We start from the raw sequence: 24,418 nt of genomic DNA on the forward strand, positions 1-24,418 counted from the left end.
CTGAGCGGGTTGATATTTTGGGCATATATTGAATACATGGTGTAGATCTTCGGTGGTGTGGCAGTTAAAGCAGTTAATGGTTGCTGGTTTGGGTCCTATAAACCTTCCAAAACTGCTTGCTAGTTTAGTTTTTCCAGTTATTATCCTGTTTATGGTTTTCTGTTCTAAATAGGTACCCTTAGGTAGCTGTATGTTCCTATCTACGTTTTTTGGGGTTTCATGGTGCTTTTTACCTTTTGTGGAGGAGTTCCAAAAATCTTGCCATGTTTGGTCTATATATGTTTGTGCGAAGCTTAGTGCTTCTGTAGAGCTATAGTTAAGCTTGATAGAGTTTTGATCTCCTAGTTTGATTTGTGCAACTTTGTCTGCTGTTCCATTGCCAGAGATTCCAATGTGCGACGGTATCCACATGAGCTGTTGACATTGGTATAATACTCCTGACAGAATGGTTATGTTGACATTGGTATAATACTCCTGATGGAATGGTTATGTTGACATTGGTATAATACTCCTAATGGAATGGTTGTGTTGACATTGGTATAGTACTCCTGACAGAATGGTTATGTTGACATTGGTATAATACTCCTAATGGAATGGTTGTGTTGACATTGGTATAGTACTCCTGACAGAATGGTTATGTTGACATTGGTATAATACTCCTAATGGAATGGTTGTGTTGACATTGGTAAAATACTCCTAATGGAATGGTTGTGTTGACATAGGTATAGTACTCCTGACAGAATGGTTATGTTGACATTGGTATAATACTCCTAATGGAATGGTTGTGTTGACATTGGTAAAATACTCCTAATGGAATGGTTGTGTTGACATTGGTATAGTACTCCTGACAGAATGGTTGTGTTGACATTGGTATAATACTCCTAATGGAATGGTTGTGTTGACATTGGTATAGTACTCCTGACAGAATGGTTATGTTGACATTGATATATTAATCCTGATGGAATTGTTATATTAACATTGGTATACTAGTCCTGATGGAATGGTTATGTTGACATTGGTCTTTTTGCTAAAAGACTTCTTATGACATGTGGTTCATCCTAAATGAAAATGGTGCCAATCTGACAGCCATGGTGGTCATGCTTAAAATATTTTTACTGCAGCACTTCCTGAATGAGTAGTCATGTTGATGTGAGTTTTCACTATTGTGAATGGGTGTTGATGTGAGTTTTCACTATTGTGAATGGGTGTTGATGTGAGTTTTCACTATTGTGAATGGGTGTTGATGTGAGTTTTCTCTATTGTGAATGGATGTTAATGTGACTTTTAACTATTGTGAATGGGTGTTGATGTGAGTTTTTACTATTATGAATGGGTAGTCATGTACATGTGAGTTTTTACTAGTATGAATGGGTAGTCATTCTGATGTGAGTTTTCACTATTCTGAATTGGTAGTCATGTTGATGTGAGTTTTTACTATTATGAATGGGTAGTCATGTTGATGTGAATTTTCACTGTTCTGATTGGGTAGTCATGTTGATGTGAGTTTTCACTATAAGACTTTTATTAATGCCTAAATGGTCCTGAATGAAAATGGTACCCATCAGACAGCCAATATTGGCTCCAAGGTGGCAATCTTGAAAATCATGTTATGGCTACTCTTTCTGAAAGGAGAGCCATGTGAACATTGGGTTTTCACTACAGACTTCATGAAATGTTTGCTGTTGCATCTTCTCTTAATTATGTGGTCATATCAACATTGGGTCATAAAGACTTGATATGATGTCTAACTGGTCCTAAATGAAAATGGTGCCTCTCATATATCCAATATGGCTATCTTGAAAACATTGTTATTGCTACTCCTTCTGAAACAATGTACACAGTTACATTGAGTATAACTTAAAAGACAATGGTGTCTATTTAGTTCTAAATGAGTCTAGTTGGTCACCATGGCAGCAAAAATCTTGGTATCAATCATTCTTCTGAATGCCATATCAACATTTAATTTCTGACATTTGATGTTGGCTGTTCACCTTGTAAATACTTCCACATGGATACAGTTGTTATTGCACTTAGCACTGAATGCTTATCAACAACAATATAAATATTAACATACATTGTTCTGTATAAATCTGGATTATTGGTTGAGTTGGCAAATCTTTTGGTCTCACTGGACAGTTTTATCTGGTGAATTTTCATCCGACAATGACCTATTGCAGAAAAATGAGAATAATTTTACACTGAAGATACAATTAAAAACAAACTAATGATTTGTGTAGAAAGCATACAAGTGAGATTTTGACTGTGGCAATCAGGTTAATTCCTTATACAACTGGTGGCTTTTTTACTGAACCATCACTGCCACCAACCCCTCTTTATTACATTCATTTTTGACAGCAAAGAGCTATTTTGGATATTTTCCTGTGAGAAGGCAGCTGAAAGAATCAGTATGTGCCTTATGCATGAATAAAGTTCACTAGTACTATAACAAATTAGCATACTTTTCATCACCCCTCCACCATCAAGATTTTTTTAGATATTTACCTCTGTAGCAGATGCATGTAAATATGTAAGCCAAGTCGGCTGCTCATTTGCAGCCCAAGTTACGCATTTGACCTCCAATGTTCATCTAACTGTGACAGGCAGTCACCAACAAGCCAACCCATTTCCAAGCCTAACTCAAAGTAAATTTCAAACACATTACAGATTTAGCTACTGTGTGAATTTATAAATGCTAGGCTTGTGATAATTAGGTTCATGCCTTCTACCTTAAAAATTAGGGAGGTGTCAAAATACAAAACTATCCAGTGAGACCTTAAGAAACCAGTTGGTCATTTCTAGCCTGTGACCCTATGCTTTTTGTTATCATGAGCAATGAAACCAGTGCTTGGGGGCAGTACACCGGTCTAGTTCCTCATGTGTGAAGACTGTTTTGACAGTAATCACACTAAATTACTTCATGAGTAGATGATTACTAGTACACCTGTCCATTTGCAGGTCAAACATTTATTGGGCTTCATCAAGTGCAGAATGTTGGTACATGCTCAGTCAACATAATCAATAGATCATTAAAAGGAATGCAGACTCACAACTGTAACAACTGGGTTTTAATGATCTGTCAGCAAAATCACTAAATGCATGATAGCAGATTAACATTAATTTTAAGCCATGGACTTCATATGATGTATATATGGTCTTAAATGAAAGTGGTACCAGTCTGACATAACTTGGTTTCCATGGTGGCCAGCACATAAAACTTGTTACTGCATTTCATCTTGAATGGATAGATATGTTGACATGGGGTTTCCACTAAAAGACTACTTCTAACATCTAGTTCTTCCGCAAAGAAAAAGTTGCCCAGTGGACTTACCCTCAGACAGCCAATTGGGCTGTCTAAAGTCTTACATGAAAATAGTGCCCCTAGGATATCTAAGATGGCCAACATGATACTCTTGTTATCACTAATCCATCTGAAGAGATGATCATATCAACATGCAGTTATTACTGGAAAGCTTCTTATGGTGGCTACTTGGTCCTAAATTATAATGGTACCCGTCAGACTTTGGACATCCATTCACAATCTTGAAAACTTATCACTAGTCACACTGAATGGATGCACACATTCATTTGAACAAACAGTCATATTAACATGGTGTTTTCACTAGAAGAGTTTCTATGCTGTCTTGTCGGTCTTTTGCAGTCTATAGCTTGGTCAAATGAGCATGGTGTTCATCTGACTGCTGACATGGCACCATAGCCATCTTGAAAATCAGGCTATGACTAATCCTCTTGCCTAAATGGTGTCCTTTATGGCAGGTGTCCTTAATGTCAGGTTTTTATTAATGGTGTCCATAATGTCAGGTTTTGCTGATTACTGATTGGCCAGAGTGGAAGTAGAAAATCTACTTGGTGTCAAAACTTTGGGGCTCTCAGATGTATAAATAAGGGTAAAGGGAAACACTGACTAATAAATGGTGTCATTAATGTCAGGTTTTACTAAAGCTGTACTGATTCCACTTTTTGTCGATTATGCCAATACCGCGTATAGCCGATTATTAAAATTTCTGAGGCTGATTATTTCTTTAGTATTTGTTTTATAACAATGACTGGTTCAGAAATATAAATCTAATAATATGATGCAAGCAGGTATTTTGCAGTATGAGTTAAAACAAGGATGTTTGTGCGGCAAATGAATCTGAACTTCTTTACAAAACAAACAGAAGCCGGTTAAGAAGTAGATTGTTATTTATAGAAAGCAACGATCACACAAACATAAAACTTAAACAACTTTAAAACTAACTCTGATAAAACTTATGGTTTGCCAATTCAAGATATAAATGAATAAAAATGTATTAAGCTAGTCTTTTAACTTACGTTCAGTGATGCAGGTCGCCATTACTAGATTTCACTAAATGACTAAAAATGTTAATAACGATAGCCCAATAATAATTAAAATTAATAATATGCAGGCTTTAAGACTAAAGTTTAACATCACTGTATGCTGGCTGCAGCTACTACTGAAAGCCTAGTTGAGGTAGGTTGTATGTAAGCAACAGTAACATTTTTCCTTTCTCGCCAAGTAACAATCCACGACGATCAAAAATAATCTGGCCTGTGCCACTAAACTGCTGCTTGCTCAGAACACTTGAAGCTGGTGCAGACATATAGCATCTAGCTAATTTGGCCAAGTAGGGAAACTGAAACCTGTGAGCATTCCACCAGCCATATATTTTTTCTTGTTCCAACAGAGGGCAGGACATATACAATTCAAGCATCGCGTCAATGGCATCATCCACGTGGGTTGTTTCGTTGAAAAAAATCCCAGAGACGCGACGTTGATGGTCCAGTGGCATTTGTTTCAGTTTCAGTTTTTCCTTTTTTGGTCGGGGGTTCCTCCTGCTTGTCAGCTGATGCAAATATGATGCATTCTACTATAAGCCATTCTTTGGATCTGATCACAAGTAATTCTTCGCTGAATAGGCAATGTTTGAACTGTGGATCCAAGATGGTGGCCAAGACAAGCTTCTTGTTGCTGGCAACATCAGCAAAGCATGTGTTCAGTAACGTCAACGTATGGTGCATTGTCTGAATACCTTGACTTGCTTCATGCTCTTGAGCCAGCAACATTCAGAGCATTTTAAGCATATTAAGAATGACGGATACTGATGTTTCGCTATCACTTACTTCCTTGGTAATGTCCACGAATGGGCATAATGTGTCGACATTATACATAGGCTTGGTAGTATATTTAATAGTGTACAATTGCTAGTCAGTATTAATAGTCCAATTGATTCACGCTCTTGAAATAATGTTTTAAATCAAGTACTTTACTACTAAATTGTCCACATGGATGGATGCACGCACCACGCTGCGATTCACGCACTGAAGCAGCTCAGCAGCTGGGGTAACGTCACTGGCACTGGCATGCCAATATCAATGCTTCAGCATGCAACCGCTATTCATTGATTAACAGCATTGCAGGACTGGCTAAATAACAGATTAACTATAGTGAGTCATAGTTTCATAGTAGTTGGAAATTTCGCTAGCAATCTAATCTGCCCTAGCCATCCGCTAATGTGTGTGCTGAAGTTCAACAGATACACGAGGCCTCATTGGCTGGTTGGCTGCTGTGATTGGAATGAGTGCATGAATGGTACTGATAATTTGTTGTGTGCAGACAATCAGTGGTAGTTTACAGCAAACGTGTTAAAAAGTATTTACTTTTAAGAATATATTGTCTTTCAGTTAACCCCCAAATCATATGTTTATTCCTTAATTTCCACTATTTAATTCTGATATAAAATTCAAGCCATGTCAAGATGAATGTTATGAATGAATTTATATTTTGGAAATTTGTTTACATCGGCACTGATTATTTCTGCCGATACCAATTATACCAATTGTTCTAATAATCGGCCCGATTATGAGTATGGCCGATTAATTGGTGCAGCTTTAGGTTTTACTGGTTACTAATTGGCTATTATTAATTCGTCTTGCATATATGATGGCATTAATGCTAGGATTTCATTACAATGCATCTTTAACTGGAATAAAAATGGTGCAGATCTGACCATGGATATATCCACTCTTGTGTGAAGGAGTTTTGAAAGCCATGCTTAATTGATCATGGGGTCAAGTCTAACATAATTGCTTGCTTTTTTTGTACTTTGCTGAGCTTAATACAATGACCTGAGTATATACAATCTACAATAAAGTCTGTATCATGGAACATTCATGTGACTCATTAATCAGATATTGACTGAAAATCATAAAGACTTTTTGAAGAAAGTTTTTTTTTTATTTCTTGAGATTCATCATAATTTTTTTATATAACTTTTGGTAATTATAAGAATTTAATATATTTTACAGCTGTTCATTTGTAGGTATACCAGATGTTGTGAAACCATTACTCTATTAATAAAACACTTTAAGTAACTCACAATGCTGACATTTTCAGAAATAATTGTAAAATAATTTTATTTAATTTAACTTATTTCAGTGCATGTACAGTGCTCCCTCATTATAAAGTAACTTTTTATATTGCTTCCCCTCTTGTAACACAGGCATGGTCATTGATTCAGTTAAATTGGATAAACTTATTTTTATTCTTGCCTTGTACTTTAATTTAATTTGATTTCTTGCTAAATTGGAACTATTTCAGGCATCAGCAGCCTTTTGGAACTATGGTGCCAGGTCCACTCAGTTGTAAAGTGCTGAATGCCAAGTTATATTCATCCCTTTAATTTAATTATCATTTTTAGTACATACAATACAAACTACAACTCATGCAGCATGCCTCTCCAAAGAGTCTTGTGTGCCACTATGGGCTTGCATGCCATAGGCTGCCAGCACCTGGTCAGTATTATGGTTTCATATCATTAAATGTCCTCTGATTGCATTTATATGCACTATATGATACAGCCTTGTTTAACATCTTTTGCATAATGTCCACTCATTATAGTAACATAGCTAACCTTTTTGAAGAGGAACAAATGTGATATAGTCTTCTCATTAATCCATCTTCTATTTATCTATTACTTTCCTATAATATTATTGGGAGCAGTAGTACATCAATAGTAAAAATAAAAACTACTAATACAAAGTTTTGGATCTCATGCATTTTTTTGGCAGTGGTCAGATTAAAAGAATTGACTGTACCTAACTCAAATATCATTCTATTTTTTTATAATTTTATTCATTTACTTGTAGCCTGAAGACCTGTTTGTTCAGACAGTAGAAGAGGAGGATGTTTCAGGTCCCCCTCCAGAAAAGAAGCTCAAGAAAAGCCAATGCACACCTCTCTTTATGAATGCTTACACCATGTGTGGTATGGATAAGTTATACCATTTTTACTCCATTTTAGAGTCTTCCCCACAATTGATAAATTACATGTATCGAGATGACCATGTCTGCTCATTGGCATAACATTACAACTGCTGAGATAACCATGTCTGCTCATTGGTATTACATTACAACTGTTGAGATAGCCATGTGTACTTGATGGCATAGCATTACAACTGTTGAGATAACCATGTGTACTCATTGGCATAACATTACAACTGTTGAGATAACCATGTGTACTCATTGGCATAACATTACAACTGTTAGTATAACCATTTGTACTCATTGGCATGACATTACAAATGTTGGGATACACATTTCTTCTCATATGCATCACATTGCAGCTGTTAAGATGACCATGTCTACTCATTGTCATAGCATTACAACTGTTCAGATAACCATGTCTTATTGGCATAGTGTTACAAGTGTTAAAATAAACATGTTTTCTTATTGGCATAGTTCTAAAGGTGTTGAGATAACAATGTCTCCTCATTGGCATAGTGTTGTGAGTGTTGAAATAACCATGTCTACTCATTGGCATAATATTGCAGAGTTGAGATAACCATGTCTACTCATTGGCATAGTATTGCAGAGTTGAGATAACCTGTCTACTCATTGGCATACTATTGCAGAGTTGAGATAACCTGTCTACTCAATAGCATAGTATTGCAGTGTTGAGATAACCATGTCTTCTCCTTGGCATGGCATTACAGGTGTTGACATAATCATGTCTCCTCATTGGCATAGTGTTACAGGTGTTGAAATAACCATGTCTACTTATTGGCATAGTTTTGCAAAGTTGAGATACCCATGTCTTCTCTTTAGCATAGTGTTACAGGTGTTGACATAATCATGTCTCCTCATTGGCATTGTAACATAGTGTTACAAGTGTTGAGATAACCATGTCTACTCAATTGGCATAGTATTGCAGAGTTGAGATAACGGTGTCTACAACGATTTTCTGAAGCGAATGTCAGAATAGAAATTTTTATATGATGGTATATAAAAAAGTTTCACTACATTAATGATAGAGAATGAAGTTAAAATAATTTAAATTATTATATTATATTGTGAAAGATATCTAGATGTCAGACCATACTGTTTTATCACTGCTGCAAATGAGACTGTGATTGATTGATTACTTGATATTAATTGGTGTTAATGGCACATCAGCACATGAAAGATTATACTACAGTGAGGCAATTGGAGCAAAGTATCCTGTCCAGATATAACACAGTGCCAATATGGCCTGACCTGGGAAAAATTTGGATCCACTGTGTTTCTGCTCATGAATCCAGAACCCTAACCACTGAGCCACTGTGAACTTTAGTTGCAGTTATTATTACATGAGTCACACATAGACCATGCTGAGTTTTAAACTGTACACCTTTAAGAAATGTAAATCTGTAATGAATGACAGAGACATTGTTGCTGATGAATGAAGTTTAGCTATTCCTGAATCACTCATTCCCATTTACAGTTATTTGAAAATAGAGCTTCCTTGCATGAAACGCATCCAAGATGAATGTTTCCAACAAATCCCCAAAATGTATCACTTTTATCACAGTATGCATGGTTATATTTTCTATAGTTAATAATTAATATTTATAGGTTGCTGCATTTGTATGGGAAAATATCAGTGAGTTTTTTTAATGGGAATGCAGTTTATCCATCCAACAAAATGAGTTCATATTTTCCCATTCAAATGCAGTAACCTTTTTATTATATGCTCATTTTTGTTTAACTACCTAAGGCTTAGTAATAAAATACATTACAAGAAACAGTGTATTTGTTTTATCCTTTATTTCAAAATAAATTCACAACCATAGATTCTTCAATACACAATAATAGTATTCATGTGCACATAGCTCCGCCCACCAACCTTTTAACTTCATAGCGTACCATGTGCTCAGTCACTCATTTGAAGAAAAAATTCCCATTTTGCTCTATCTAAAATTGAAATTTAAAGTCATATTATGAATGACTACGCCATTGAACAAAGTTTCCAGCTGGTCAGGAATGGAGGAATTTATTTGTTCTGTCAATCCAGCTTAATTCTGATTATCTCCTTTTGGGTATTTTCCGCACGGTGTACATGTAACTTGAGGGAATGGTGTTGACAACAAGCTGCGTAACTGTTTGTTCTGCCATGGATAATTTGGAATCATAAGCTGGAAAAATAAGAAAGTTTTTAAATCTAAATTCTCAAGGAGATGCTGGATTCAACATTGTTTTTTAGAGAACAACAACAAATTTTTATCATTTTGGGGTGCATTACAGTCTACTTTGTAATGTGATTTGGATTTCAAAAAATGTAGTCTGGATTATAGCCTTACATATTACAGTACATTTCTGCGATGTGGATCAGTATTTGGAAAACAACTTAATTCTTATTAGCAGAAAGAGCCCACAAAGTACATTTAGAGGAGATTAAGGATGCAAAAAGGCAAGTAGATTTATTCTCATTATTATTACCAGTTAAAGATGACATATTTTTATGCCCAGTCACTTGCATGATCTTTGTTGGAGGGACACCAGCTTTCGACAGGGTTGTTACAGTAGTCTTCCTTACTGAATGGTTGATAATTCTCCCCTGGATTTCTGCCCTTTCTGTGGCTTGTTTCATCAGAGTTCCCAGTTGATTAACCCCCTATGGTCTTGGATAATACCTGCAATTTTTAATATTTTGTCCAGTAAAATATATTTTATATATTTTTTAAATGCACGTATTCATAAAAATCTGTTTTCTTATATTTTGCAAGGTTGGATGATGCATTTCATCGTGAAAATTGTTTGGTATTTGCAGAGTACATAATTTATTCCAGATTTTTCCAATATTTTTTGTTTACTTTAATATAATTTTATTTTCGTTTATTCTTTTTATTGCCGGGAAAAAATGTTACAAATATTTTGTTCTTTGTTTATATTTTTATTTTAAAAAAGGACTTAAATTGAATCTTTAGAAATATAATGACCATATCTGGGAAGTTTCTGTCAGTTTTTGCATTGGATCTGGTGTCAAATAAAAGGGGCTGGCAGCATCCATCATTTCCAAGGGCCTTCGTTTCAAATATTGCAGGTAAAGATGAACAGGGTCTTGCTCCAGTGTTGTTCCAGTAGAAAAAAAGCGAGGTATTGTTGATCTGTAGTCATCTTTCCCAGTACCCTCAAAGGTTTTGATATCCCTCTCAGCATATTGAAGATAATTTGTACCGGTTGAATCAGTGAAAACTGATACATCTCCAAACTTTAATTTTCTTTGCTCATCTTGGCCTCTAAATCCAAACATTTTTCAAAAAAAGTAGAACAGGGAAAATTACAAGGCAGCTGGCATGTGAGAGCCTATTTCACCAGCTGAAAATAAAGCTTATTCAACATTGTGGCTTACCAGCTCAGATGCTCTTGCTTTTCTTCCAAAACCAGCCTTCTTCAGTTGCATTTTTTAAAAATTTAGTGCTTTGATTGATTTCTAAAATGGACCGTCTCTAAGAGACACAGGATACCCATTAGCCTTAAGATGCCGTTCTGTGCTGTTTCTTATGGAATCTAAAGAGCATGGCTCATACTCAGAACCATTGACTTTGCGAATCGTTATAAACATCTCGGCTAAATATGTGTTTAAATGATTCAGAATGATATTTTCAATGCAGCGTGTCTCACATTTGTTATCATGCAGCCATTGCTGCACATTTCTGATATCACGTTCAGTCACCTGCTTTGTTGAAAGTTTCTTTTGTGATTCTATGAATTCATCTACATTGTCAACTTTGGCATCTCTACTTTCAAATGGCTCAAACAGTTGGTTTACTTCATCCACAGACAAATAAAATAAATCAAAAGTGCTGGCATCTGCATCCATTGTTTGTTTACAATAGAAAGTAGTTCCTTTATGCACGTGATTGCAAAATGTGTATTTTCACGTGAGTTCAGTATCAGGTAATATTGCATGATTCTAACAATTTAAAGTTGATGGAGAAAAAATTGAGCATATAATAATTATATTTATCTTCATGCACAAACTCATAATCACTTATGATAAATTACACGTTTTTATCTCTAGGTTACAGTTCTGACTTGTAAAATCTTTTGAATACCATATCCTGATATGTGTTCATCTGAGGAGATAAACACTTCTCATATTCCATAATTGTTTCACTGTATATTAATACTGATTTTCATATTTCAGGGGCAGGAGCTGTGATTCATTCACATTCCAAGGCATCTGTCATGGCAACCCTCATTTTCCCAGGGATTGAATTCAAGATTACACACCAAGAAATGATAAAAGGAATCAAGAAGAGCAATTCAAGTAAATACTTAGGAAAAAATTCGTATGCAATTATTATGGCACAAATCACAAATGTTTATGATAAATTTTTATGAGTTCAAACTACTGTATTTACCATATATGTTGGTATACTGTATATGTTGGGACACCATACATTCATTCAGGAAGTAACTTTTTGTGCACATTTTGATCTTGGACAAATCTTTCTTCAGTCACAAGCTTTGGGGCACCTTTTCAATCAAAATATTGATGCTTACCTGGTAAACATGATTACTGTTGATACATGCTTAAAAGATGACTCAACTAAAAGCCTCCCCCCATCATTTTTTTCATGAGCTGCAAAAAGATAATTTCTTTTTAGGTAATAAAATTGCAATCCATAATGCTTGACATTTTAAATCCATTCACTTGATTAATCCATGAATTCTATTATAAATCACTTGCCAGAATAAAATGGTATCCCAGAAGAATCTGATTAACAATACCATGTAATGTTGTAACTCTCCCATTGTCTACTGTCATCTAATACAAAATCCAGGAATTCATCCTCATTGTCAGAGCTGGCAAATAAATTTATGAAATCCTCCATTGTCATATGGTCATGATAAACAGCATCCAACTCCAATTCTTCATCTTCACTGTCATCAGCAGATGCTTATGCAGAGACTGATCTTGGGCTCAGTAAGTGACATTTTAATCATACTGTCTGTGAAATCTATTAAAGGATGCAGCTGGAAATGTGTCAGTTGTGTGGAATTGTCACAGGAGTTCAAATAAGCACAGCCATTAACTGAATATATTACTCTGCTTGGAACTGAACAAGTATCCTCTTTGTGACTCGATCAAAGGGTATCAGCTAGGAAAACACAATAGGTGATGCCTTTGCAAGCAAAGGGATTAATGTTAGACACATGAAGGAATTTGCTGGACTCTACTTTATACTGACCTGATAACAAATTTGTAGCTCAATCAAAGGATTATCAACTGGGACAAAAGTGGGTGCTGCCTTTACAAGTCAAATGGATTATCAGACCACATGCACTGGCATATAACTCAGGAACTATCAGTTAGGATTTAGATATGGCATGTGAAAAGGGCAAAGATAACTTGAACCAAAACTTTTATTGCATTGAGCACAAAATATGTTTATACAGCAAAACACAAATCGTGATACAAATATGGTTTGTTTGGACTTGCAGGAAAATGGATGCAATATACTTGCTGGTAAACAACCTATGATAAACAACATTGATGAACACTTCAGTTTGCAGTGAGTAATATTTATGTGATATGTCTTCATTTCAAATGGCTCCATTGTTTCAGTTTATTCCTGTATGCACCAGTAAATAAACAAAGCTTCCCTTGAACACCCTATTTTGTATTTAAAACAATCTGCACACTTAAAACAATCCAAAGTCTGCTTTCTGGGGTCAGCTTGCTTTGTGATAAAATAATCCTTGTATTTGAAACATTGGGCTTATAACTCTCCACCAGCTCAGATGCAGCAGGCCACAGGTTTGAACCCCGGCCAAGTGGTACCAAAGACTTATAAAAATGGTACTAGCAGCTGCCTTGCTTAGCACTCAGCATGTTTATTCACCACACAAGCTTCTACTGTTTTCAACCTGTCATTATAATTGATAGAAACAGACATTTTTATCAGCAGGGTACAAAAGTATACACAACCTTAATTGTCCTTAACAATACTTTTGTAATCCATGCAAACAATAATAGTCATTTGTATGCATAATGAATGTATTTCCTTTAATGGTTTTTATATGCAAAAATGTTAAATTGGATACAATTCACACATGGTAATTTTGCACCATACACTGTCATGAGTGAATTAATGGTGCCTTCAAGCAATTAATTGTTTTGTGTTTCTCTTTCTGTCTCTCTCTCTGTCTCTCTGTCTCTCTCTCTCCTTTGTGATTTTTTGGGATCCAATTTAACATATTCAAAACCTTTGTGGACAACCCAACATGATGCGTTTATCTATATTCATGTCATTGAACAGTGTCTGTTGTTGCCTGATATAAGTGATACACACTATGGATGTGATTTTTGGATCCAATTTATCTATGTATATTCATATCGTTAAACAGTGTCTGTTGTTGCCTGATATATGTGATACGGACGTATATGCTACATGACTGGATCATGCATTGTGTTTTCTGTCTATAAATTGCTTATTAAGAAGCCCCCCAAAAGGAATAAATGAGATCAGTACAAGGTTAGTTTCTTTTTGTTGGTTATCAAATAACCATCTTATTTACTTACTTTATTGTCATGGGGGGTGCAAATTAAACACAGTTTGTTTTGTTGCTGTAAGTTTAGGGACAGATGGTCTAAGTGAAGAAAGCTTAATTATACATGATGGGACCAAACAAATCCTTTTTTTTGATCTTGTTCCAAGTTATGCAGTAAATAATGTTATGCTCAACTCATTATTGATTAGTTTGAAGAGACACAGCTCAGATCACACAATCTTGGATTAAAGGGGCAAAACTCTAGCTATATTAGTCTTGATGATAGATATGGAAAACGGTATCAGTCTTGAGTTATGAGGCAAGCATTCAAGGTATATGAATCAAAGTCAGTTTGATATTAGGTGTGGCATATTTATTCAGTGATGTTACACAAGGTATGTGATATTTCACACAAGGTTTACAATATTTATTCAGTGATGTTACACAAGGCATATATTTTTTCAGGGATGTTACACAAGGCATATGATATTTCACACACGGCATATGATATTTATTTTGTGATGTTACACAAGGCATATGATATTTTACACAAGGGATGCAATATTTATTCAATGATGTTACACAAGGCATATATGTTTTGAGTCATGTTACACAAGGTATGTATTTTTCAGTGATGTTACACAAGGCATATTACATTTCACACAAGACATGATATTTATTCAATGATGTTACACAAGGCATATTTATTTTGTGATGTTACATAAGGCATATGATATTTATTCAGTGATGTTACACAAGGCATTTTAGGTTTATTCAGTGATGTTACACAAGGCGTATTACATTTCACACAAGACATGATATTTATTCAATGATGTTACACAAGGCATATTACATTTCACACAAGACATGATATTTATTCAGTGATGTTACATAAAGCATTTTATATTTATTCAGCAATGTTACACAAGTTATATGGGGCTTTTTACGAGATGTTTTGCACTACAATTTATCAAGTTTTGGACATACATTAGAATTAAATTTAGAACATATGCACAGATTGATATGTTATAAGAATCATGGACAGATTACTAGCTCCAGTATATCCAGGAACACACTGGAAGATTTTTAACCTGAAACCAAAGCCTGAAAAACAATTCCCAATGTTTTTTCCAAGGTGTTTCCGTCAGTGTAGAAAAGTAGAAAACTTGCTATGTTTTTGTTATTCTTCCCAGATCATCGGATGATTTTTATTTACAAGTTACCTATTATCAGAAAGGAGCTTTGATCGAAAATGGTCTTCAGTTTAATAAACAGAGGTTCCTTGAAGATATTTTCATTTTGATGAATCCAAATATAACTTGAAGATTCATCTCAAATTCATGTACCAATGGGTCTAAATACAGCTTGAATCTATCACAAATTCATGTACTAATTAGTCTAAATGCAGCTTTGAATCTATTGCAAGTTCCTGTACTAACGAGTCTAAATACAGCTTTTAATCTCTCAAAAGTTCCTGTCCCAGTTAATCTAAATACAGGTTGAATCTATCACAAAGCCCTGCAACAGTGAGTCTAAATACACTTTGAATCTATCACAAGTTCCTGTGCCAGTGAGTCGAAATACAGATTGAATCTATCACAAATTCCTGTACCAATTAGTCTAAATACAGCTTGAATCTATCACAGATTCCTGTACCAATTAATCTAAATACACCTTTCATCTATCACAAGTTTCCCTGCCAATTAATCTAAATGCATATTGAATCTATCACGAATACCTTTGCCAATGAAAGAATCAATCTGCATTTTTCAAAAATACATGAAACATCAACTTTCAAATGATTGAAATGAAACAACCGTTCTTGACAGGAAACAAATGGTGTGTGATAAAATTGTTTTTAAGTAGTTACGTGCGTCAGGTTTGAAAGGCAGATTCAATGAAACTAACTTTATCCTCTTTATCCTAAGTCCACAGAATATTCAAAATATATTCAGACAAACAGGAATTAAGATGAAGGAGTTTGGGATCTGTCAACTCTTTATACGTAGGGCACAAATATTTAAGATGAAGGAGTTTGGGATCTGTCAACTCTTTATATGTAGGGTACAAGTATTTAAGATGAAAGAGTTTGGGATCTGTCAACTCTTTATATAAAGGGTACAAGTATTTACGATGAAGGAGTTTGGGATCTGTCAACTCGGTATGTAGGGTACAAGTATTTAAGATGAAGGAGTTTGGGATTTGTCAACTCTTTATACGTAGGGTAGGGTATAAGTATTTAAGATGAAGGAGTTTGGGATCTGTCAACTCTTTATATGTAGAGTACAAGTATTTAAGATGAAGGAGTTTGGGATCTGTCAACTCTTTATATGTATGGTACAAGTATTTAAGATGAAGGAGTTTGGGATCTGTCAACTCTTTATACAAAGGGTACAAGTATTTATGATGAAGGAGTTTGGGATCTGTCAACTCTTTATACGTAGGGTACAAGTATTTAAGATGAAGGAGTTTGGGATCTGTCAACTCTTTATATGTAGGGTACAAGTATTTAAGATGAAGGAGTTTGGGATCTGTCAACTCTTTATATGTAGGGTACAAGTATTTAAGATGAAAGAGTTTGGGATCTGTCAACTCTTTATATAAAGGGTACAAGTATTTACGATGAAGGAGTTTGGGATCTGTCAACTCTGTATGTAGGGTACAAGTATTTATGATGAAGGAGTTTGGGATTTGTCAACTCTTTATACGTAGGGTAGGGTATAAGTATTTAAGATGAAGGAGTTTGGGATCTGTCAACTCTTTATATGTAGAGTACAAGTATTTAAGATGAAGGAGTTTGGGATCTGTCAACTCTTTATATGTATGGTACAAGTATTTAAGATGAAGGAGTTTGGGATCTGTCAACTCTTTATACAAAGGGTACAAGTATTTATGATGAAGGAGTTTGGGATCTGTCAACTCTTTATACGTAGGGTACAAGTATTTAAGATGAAGGAGTTTGGGATCTGTCAACTCTTTATATGTAGGGTACAAGTATTTAAGATGAAGGAGTTTGGGATCTGTCAACTCTTTATATTTCGGGTACAAGTATTTAGGATGAAGGAGTTTGGGATCTGTCAACTCTTTATATGTATGGTACAAGTATTTAAGATGAAGGAGTTTGGGATCTGTCAACTCTTTATATTTCGGGTACAAGTATTTAAGATGAAAGAGTTTGGGATCTATTAACTCTTTATACGTAGGGTACAGGTATTTAAGATGAAGGAGTTTCGGATCTGTCAACTCTTTATATGAAGGGTACAAATATTTAAGATGAAGGAGTTTGGGATCTGTTAACTCTTTATGCAAAGGGTACAAGTATTTAAGATGAAGGAGTTTGGGATCTGTCAACTCTTTATATGTATGGTACAAGTATTTAAGATGAAGGAGTTTGGGATCTGTCAACTCTTTATATGCAGGGTACAAGTATTTAAGATGAAGGAGTTTGGGATCTGTCAACTCTTTTCATTTTGGGGACATGCATGCACCTTGAATAAACCAATAATCTGGATTTATGAAGTTGGATGAATGAGGCTTTTCTGTATTTTAAGCTTGATTTAAAGCCTAAACTTTGCATTTATTGTCTATTTTCATCATACTTGGCAAAATGTGTGGAATGAAAATGCCACAAACAAATGTGTGAGTTGTATTTCTCATATGGAACAGAGAGATGAGATGGTATTGTGGTGATCACATACCTCCTGAAAAGCAAATCTTTATTTCTCCTTCAAATACATTCCCAGATCAGATTAACATTGGGAATACAAGTACTACAACCCTCTTGAATCCAGCCCTCCCAAAGACGAACATTTGTCTTTCTGTTACATACTCCCTGAAAAGTGAACCTTGATCAGAGTGTGTACCCTGCCAGTGTCCAATAATGATATGGCACATTTTTGTCGAGTCAATATCCACCCTATGAAACAGAAGTATTTTGTGTAAACTGCTTAAAGAAACTGTGCCAGAATGAGGATGTACAAAGAAATTCTTTTTTAAGGGAATGCAGTTTATACAATTTTGATCATATTTCAAGGATTCTACCTGTGTTACCTAATAATGTCTGTTATTTTTATGGACACTGTACAGAATATTTACATCTTTCCTTTTATATTTTACCTTGTTGTACTTAATTACAGAATATTTACATCTTTCCTTTTATATTTTACCTTGTTGTACTTAATTATATGTTTATTTGGAAGGGTTTTTCTTCCGAATGCTTGGGCAATTTAATTTTACATTTTTGGAGCATAACATTTTGTTTGCATCACATAACCACTTTTGTGCTAAGGTGCCGTTAAACACTACTACATACATAACCACTGCATTTTATAGCTTTGTTTTTATGCTTTTGCTTTGTATGATGAAAGCTGCTTGAAACACAGGGAAGAACCATGGTACACTTCTAAACTTCCAAGTTTGATGGCATCTCATGCCGTCTTTCTAGCAGCCCCAGTTCTTCCCTACTTTGTCCTATATTTTGTTAGACTTTCTATTGTTTCATACTTTTTTAAAAATGGTCCTACTATCCCGACTGTTTTCCAATTTTATCATGAAAGTCAATTACACGCAACATGGAAAGCCATAGTAAAACAAATTCAGATATAGTTTCTGTGATGTGGAGTTGGGTGCTTATAAAGACTGGAGCAAACAAGACCAAAGAGACATATAGCATATGTGTAGTGGCATGCTTTTGTTCAAATTTATGAAGATAAGTATCAGTTTTAGTGTTTTAGTTATTTACATAGTTTCTTACTATTTTTTGTTTAAAATATTCCAATTTTTGCCTTTTTTTTTCTCCAATTTATTATTACCTTTTCTTTGACACTTTTCCTCTAATATCCATTGAGATAATACAATGAAACTTGATTTCATTCCATGCCTGGCCAGTAATTTTACAGCTTTGCATTAAAGGTCATAGATTTCATTATCATGAACTTTTTTGACCTCACAGATTTGCATGTTTTATACATAGGCATAATTACTGGAAGGGTCCTAATCATTATAATTGCAATCATTTCACATGCTGAATCAGTGTTTGAGCATAAACTTCTTACAGAGTGGAATGAGAAGGTAAAGGTAATTTTTACCAAGATGGTATTTTTGTGAGATTGGGGCCGTTATCAAAAGTTGTAATGTCTTAATGATATTTATAGTTTCTCCTTTGAATACATTCAGATTAATATTAGGAATGTAACTGCCTCCCAGACCTAGCCTTACCAAAGATGAAAATTTGTCTTTCTTTCTATAAATAGAGACAGGGGGCAATAATCCTGCCCATTACCTCCCCTTGCCACTTACAAGTGACACCAGTTTAAAGCTTTTGCCTACTGAAAATCAATTGGATTTTGAGTTATATTCATCCATCCAGAGTACAAAATTGCCTTCAGTCTGCCGGTTTGATGCCAGCCAATTTCCTAGCAGACTGAGGCCAAAAATCAGCCAGTCCATCTGGCCAGCTCGATTTTGAGGCATATTGAATAAATTTAATCTAGAAAAATATTGTCTTTTTATGAGAGTAAAGGAAATATTATAAACCCTAAAATAATTAATAATGACCACTCATGAATCTGGGGTATATTTAATTTGCACTTGTTAGATGCTGATATTTACGAATAAAGATGCTTAAGCATCTCTTTGATGTCTGATGGCACATACAGCTTCTGATTCCCATCTTCACATTTCAAGGTGTTGATGTGAAAATGAATACACATATATTGTTCACATTGCTGAGCTAAATGAACTATTACTGTTCTGCTGCATTATGCTGATGTGGATGTATTTGATCCAGTTCAGGTTCCAGCAATCTGCAGCATTATGCTGATGTGGATGTATTTGATCCAGTTCAGGTTCCAGCAATCTGCAGCATTATGCTGATGTGGATGTATTTGATCCAGTTAGGTTCCAGCAATCTGCAGCATTATGTTGATGTGGATGTATTTGATACAGTTCAAGTTCCAGCAATCTGCAGCATTATGCTGATGTGGATGTATTTGACCCAGTTCAAGTTCCAGCAATCTGCAGCATTATGCTGACGTGGATGTATTTGATCCAGTTCAGGTTCCAGCAGTCTGCAGCATTATGCTGATGTGGATGTATTTGATCCAGTTCAGGTTCCAGCAATGCTTTCAATGATTTGTATATTTTTTCAAATATATTTGCCCGATGATTTAAGAAAACAATCTAATAATCTGGTACATCCCAGACTTATCGAAGTCCGCCATTATTTCCCGTTAGGCCTACTGGTTCACTTACAGTTTCAAACTAATCTTATGATGAAATAGTGTGCAAGAGGCAGCTAATATATATCCAGATCACCAATTCTGATCTTAAAACACATGTTTGTATGTTTTATCATCAAAGGATATCATGCAGGAAATTGATAGCTTCTACCTTACTCGGAAAAGAGTAATGGTCAGTCAGCTATCAGAACATATGCTTGTGAATGGGCAAGAGTTTGTCAGTGTAATTGATATAAAAACTAAGCCTAGCTACTGATGTCTTGATGAATACATTTCACTACAACACTAGAACTAACCAGGCTAAGGTGAGGGGCATTTAAAAAAGTATGGTCAGTTAATGTACCTCTTAAATAAGTCGTTTTCGCTTTCCTGACAGAAGAAGGCAGAGTTTACATTTTTAGGAGACTTGGTCACCCACTCCGCCTGGTAGCGTGACCCCTGGCCCTCCCCAAAAAGTTATGAAAATTAGTAGAACTATTGGTTGCCACTGAGTTTAATTTCTACATTCTTTATAACACAGACATAGCTCTTGTTCGTCCATCAGAGTGAGACTGAATTTTGTCAATCCAAGTAAGATTTATTCCAAACACTAAGCTAGGCATCACACACTTTCTTACACTTAGCTACTGTCCCATCCGAACTATCAATTCTAGCAGCTTTAGCACTCTTCTGAATCTTGTTACAATATTTGTAAGTTTGCAGTTTAACCCCAAAATACTTATCCAAATTTATGAATGGCATTTTGTCTAAGCCTCAACATGTCTTGATTCTGAGGTCATGTGAACTGCTTATTCCGCTACATTCGGAAATGAACACAATAACGAAAGCAAGAGTTATTTATTAGATGTACTTTTATAAATGACCACATACTCTGGGTCTTTCTGCCTCTGAATTCAATCACTGTAAATATCAGTACATTATCACCTGGCCACCAGTCAAAGCCTTTGAACTTGCCACCCACCTGTTGCATCATGTTGATTTTGATGTACTCTTATAATGGCAACATATAGGTACATCAAGGAGTCTTTCAGTCACTGAATTCTGTCATTGTAAATATAAGCACAGCTAACTGATCAACACATTTTCCCACAACGTAGGTGGCTGAAGCAGGACTGGCAAGTCTTTGAATTTTGCTGCACACCTATTACATGCGTATGGAGGACTCCCGCCTCAGTGATTTTCTGCATCCCAGATCAAAAATTGGTGTCCAAATACACGTAATTAAGCATTTCCATGATCTCTGACAGTCACTGACGATAGGTCAATGGATGAGGATCCTGATTCCTATTTGGACTCTGATTCAGATGGTTCATCACTGTTTAGATTATGATACCCAGCATCTTGATGAGTCATGTATGTATCTGGATCTGCTGGACAGTAAGCATCATTGACCTGGTCAGTAAAGAGCGGCCATTCTATGATGAATTTAATAAAACTCAATAAAATGGATGGGATATAAATATCTTATTTGGTGTATTTCTTTGTGTTCCATGATTCATTGTATAAATAACCTTAGTAAGGGCATGTCTACCCAAGTTTATTATTGAGCCATTGACTACATTTTATTTTCTTGTATTGCCTATGGACAGGACCAGTAGCATTTTTAGCTTACTGGTCCTGTGGGCTTGCAGGATATTTTGGTGAGTTTCGCACATTGCATCGATCCATTGAGGATTCCATTATTTTCAGACTTATTACATCTTATTCTCGAGGTGGTATGCTTTATTGTTTTTGAATTTCAACCATGTTTATGTGAATTTATGTGGACTTGCTCAATGCATTTCAGACGCGTGGTTCTCGTGGCTATATTGTTACACAAACAGTAATAGAAAATCGTGTTTGTTTATTTAACACCCTAGCATAGTGTGTGTCTCTGACATTGTTAATGTTGTCAACTATTATTATTATTACTGTTATTATTCTTTCTTTATTCCTTTGTCATTTCAGAACATAATAATGACAATGAAGTGGAACAAAAAAAATCAAGGCAAGTGACGATTCACATGATCCATACATCACCTGTACCAAGTATACATCATCAGCTACATGCAGCATGTGCACTAATGCAGTGGTGAATGCTTTGATGGCTTTCACTAACCTGGATTTTGTGTGACAGGATGCATGCTTATGCCTTACCTTGTTCAAGCCTCATTACACACTGACCCTGTGAATCACTCCCTTTGGATTGCCTCTACAGTTTGGTGGCAAGAAGTAGGAAGTATGATAAAGGCAGTCCAGGAACTGCCATTCTATCTCTCTACACAACAATCACATGTCTATCTTGTAGAGTCCATTTCCAAAATGAAATGGATAACTGCAGCTTCTCAGATTATTGAATGGAATAGTGGATCTTAACCCACTAGGTTCCCTATACATGCACTATTTGAAGATGACGTTGCTTGATCTATGACGCTCAATTACAGGGTCAGCATAACAAGTGAGATTATATCATACCTGGACCAGTGGTATGACCACAGCTGGTTCCCAGACTTCAACACTGTCCAGAACACATAGGTCTCCACTGTAATGTCTTTGAGATGAAAGCTATTATCTGAGACTTTAAATTTTGGAGTGAACATTTTCAGAACAAGGCCATGCACATCATGTAAGGCAACTCGGTGGTAGTGATATATTTCCGCAAACAGGGTGATACCAAATCACCCCAACTCTGCAGTTTGGTCTGGACCTTATTGAAGCACCTTTCATGCAAAATATGTTTCCAGATAGTGTTAGCATCACCATTCAGAGTCAGTGAATTGCATGCCTCTATAGTGACCTTGCCTAACTTCCTTTCAATCAGATGGCTCAGTGTCCTTATGATGCAATGTGGTTTCATCTCAATGAACAGGTTGCCATCAGTGGGCAATCAAAAAGTCATTATACAGCCTCTCTTCTATATTGACACATCCCAAGGGGCATTTGTGACCTATCTCCTGTACTGACATATAACAAGGGTTTATGAGACAGTGCCTGGTATGAGCGTTTAGAGTTTATCTGCAGTAAACTGAGCAAGTTTGTGGGGCTAAAAGATGATTCTTTCTCCCAGCTAAACTTAGGAAAAAGGACATAACCCTTCAAGCCCTCTCACTGCAGCTGAAGTAGGTAATACACATGCCATGCTCTGACTCATTGCAACAACAGAGTCACCTCAAGAAATAAGAGCAACCTCTATAAGCCTGTATGATAATGTCGAGGCAGTTGGTTATCATGCACAGCTAATTTTCTCTTGTTCTTATCTTTGAGACTTGGCCCCACATTAGCCCACTATGGATATGGTAGGCACAGTCACACAAGCTACCAGACCCCACTCACTCCAGCACATTCTCCAGATAAACACCCTTGTTTAGCTTTCTTTGGATTCACCTGAAAATTTTATGTGGTAAAAATATTGCATTATTTCTTTCCAGACATAATCCACATCACCTCTGGCTGTGCTGCTTGCAATTCAGCGAGTGGGTTAACCTTCATATGGGGAATCCAATATTCTCCCCTCAGAAGTTACCTGGGTGTAGGTTGGATGCTCTACATTCCCTTCTCCTGTTACCCATTCTCCTTATGTCAATGTGGTTGGGGAACATATTCTAAGGAGAAAACAAATTTTTTAGCAAATTATATTTCTCCTAGAATATTTGCTGGATCAAATTACTTTAATACCCTCCCATCCTCTCTGAAATGTGAGTGTCCCATTACACGTTGTTCCACTTAGCTTGAAAATGGCAACACCCTGTTGATGGCAAGGGGAGGTAATGAGTAAGAGCTATTGCACTTTGTCTATGTGTTATAGACAGAAAGATGATTTTTCATCTTATGGAGGGCTGGATTTGGGAAGTAGTGGGGCTTATATTCCTAACATTAATATGATCAGGTAAGTATTCTAGTAGAAACATAATTCACAAAAGTTATACTATGTATTGTGGACTGATTACTTTGTGCATATTATCAGTTTTATTGTATCATGTCAGTAAAATATATAGCAACAATAAATAATAATAATAATAAGCATTAGGGAGTGAAGAAAATACTATATAGCAAAGCATAAAAATTGAAAATCCTTGGGAACCAAATTCTTTTGGCTTTGAGAAGTTTTCAGTTTACTGAGGTATTTGCAGATGTGAAAAAGAGTCTCTTTCTGAGTACTTGTGTGACAAGAGTAAATGCCTCCATTTATTGAAGAATTAGCTAAATGGTGTACATTCCTACCAAAAATTAATATCCCGTCACATGAATAAATACAGTTGCTCCACACAGAAATAGCTAAATGGTGTACATTCCTACCAAAAACTAATATCCCATCACATGAATAAATACAGTTGCTCCACACAGAAATAGCTAAATGGTGTACA

The 24,418-nt window shown here is 35.6% G+C and overlaps 2 protein-coding genes across 2 annotated transcripts in view; one reads left to right on the plus strand and one right to left on the minus strand.

Annotated features, from left to right (window-relative positions):
* Nucleotides 1-24,418, plus strand: part of LOC149785178 (methylthioribulose-1-phosphate dehydratase-like) — a 49,998-nt gene that overhangs the window by 9,442 nt on the left and 16,138 nt on the right. The window contains exons 4-5 of the mRNA XM_089978977.1: nt 7,168-7,285; nt 11,486-11,608. Of these exons, the coding sequence (XP_089835103.1) occupies nt 7,168-7,285; nt 11,486-11,608 (241 nt within the window). The remainder of the gene's footprint in view (nt 1-7,167; nt 7,286-11,485; nt 11,609-24,418) is intronic.
* LOC149785179 (uncharacterized) overlaps nt 9,088-24,418 on the minus strand; it is a 28,841-nt gene continuing 13,510 nt past the window's right edge. Inside the window, exons 2-3 of the mRNA XM_089978979.1 lie at nt 9,775-9,968; nt 9,088-9,470 (exon numbers count right to left, since the gene is read on the minus strand). Of these exons, the coding sequence (XP_089835105.1) occupies nt 9,361-9,470; nt 9,775-9,925 (261 nt within the window). The 5' untranslated portion in view covers nt 9,926-9,968 and the 3' untranslated portion in view covers nt 9,088-9,360. The remainder of the gene's footprint in view (nt 9,471-9,774; nt 9,969-24,418) is intronic.

Source organism: Sinohyriopsis cumingii, chromosome 13 (assembly GCF_028554795.1).
Source record: "Sinohyriopsis cumingii isolate HCF-2022 chromosome 13, ASM2855479v2, whole genome shotgun sequence".
NCBI lineage: Eukaryota > Metazoa > Mollusca > Bivalvia > Unionida > Unionidae > Sinohyriopsis > Sinohyriopsis cumingii.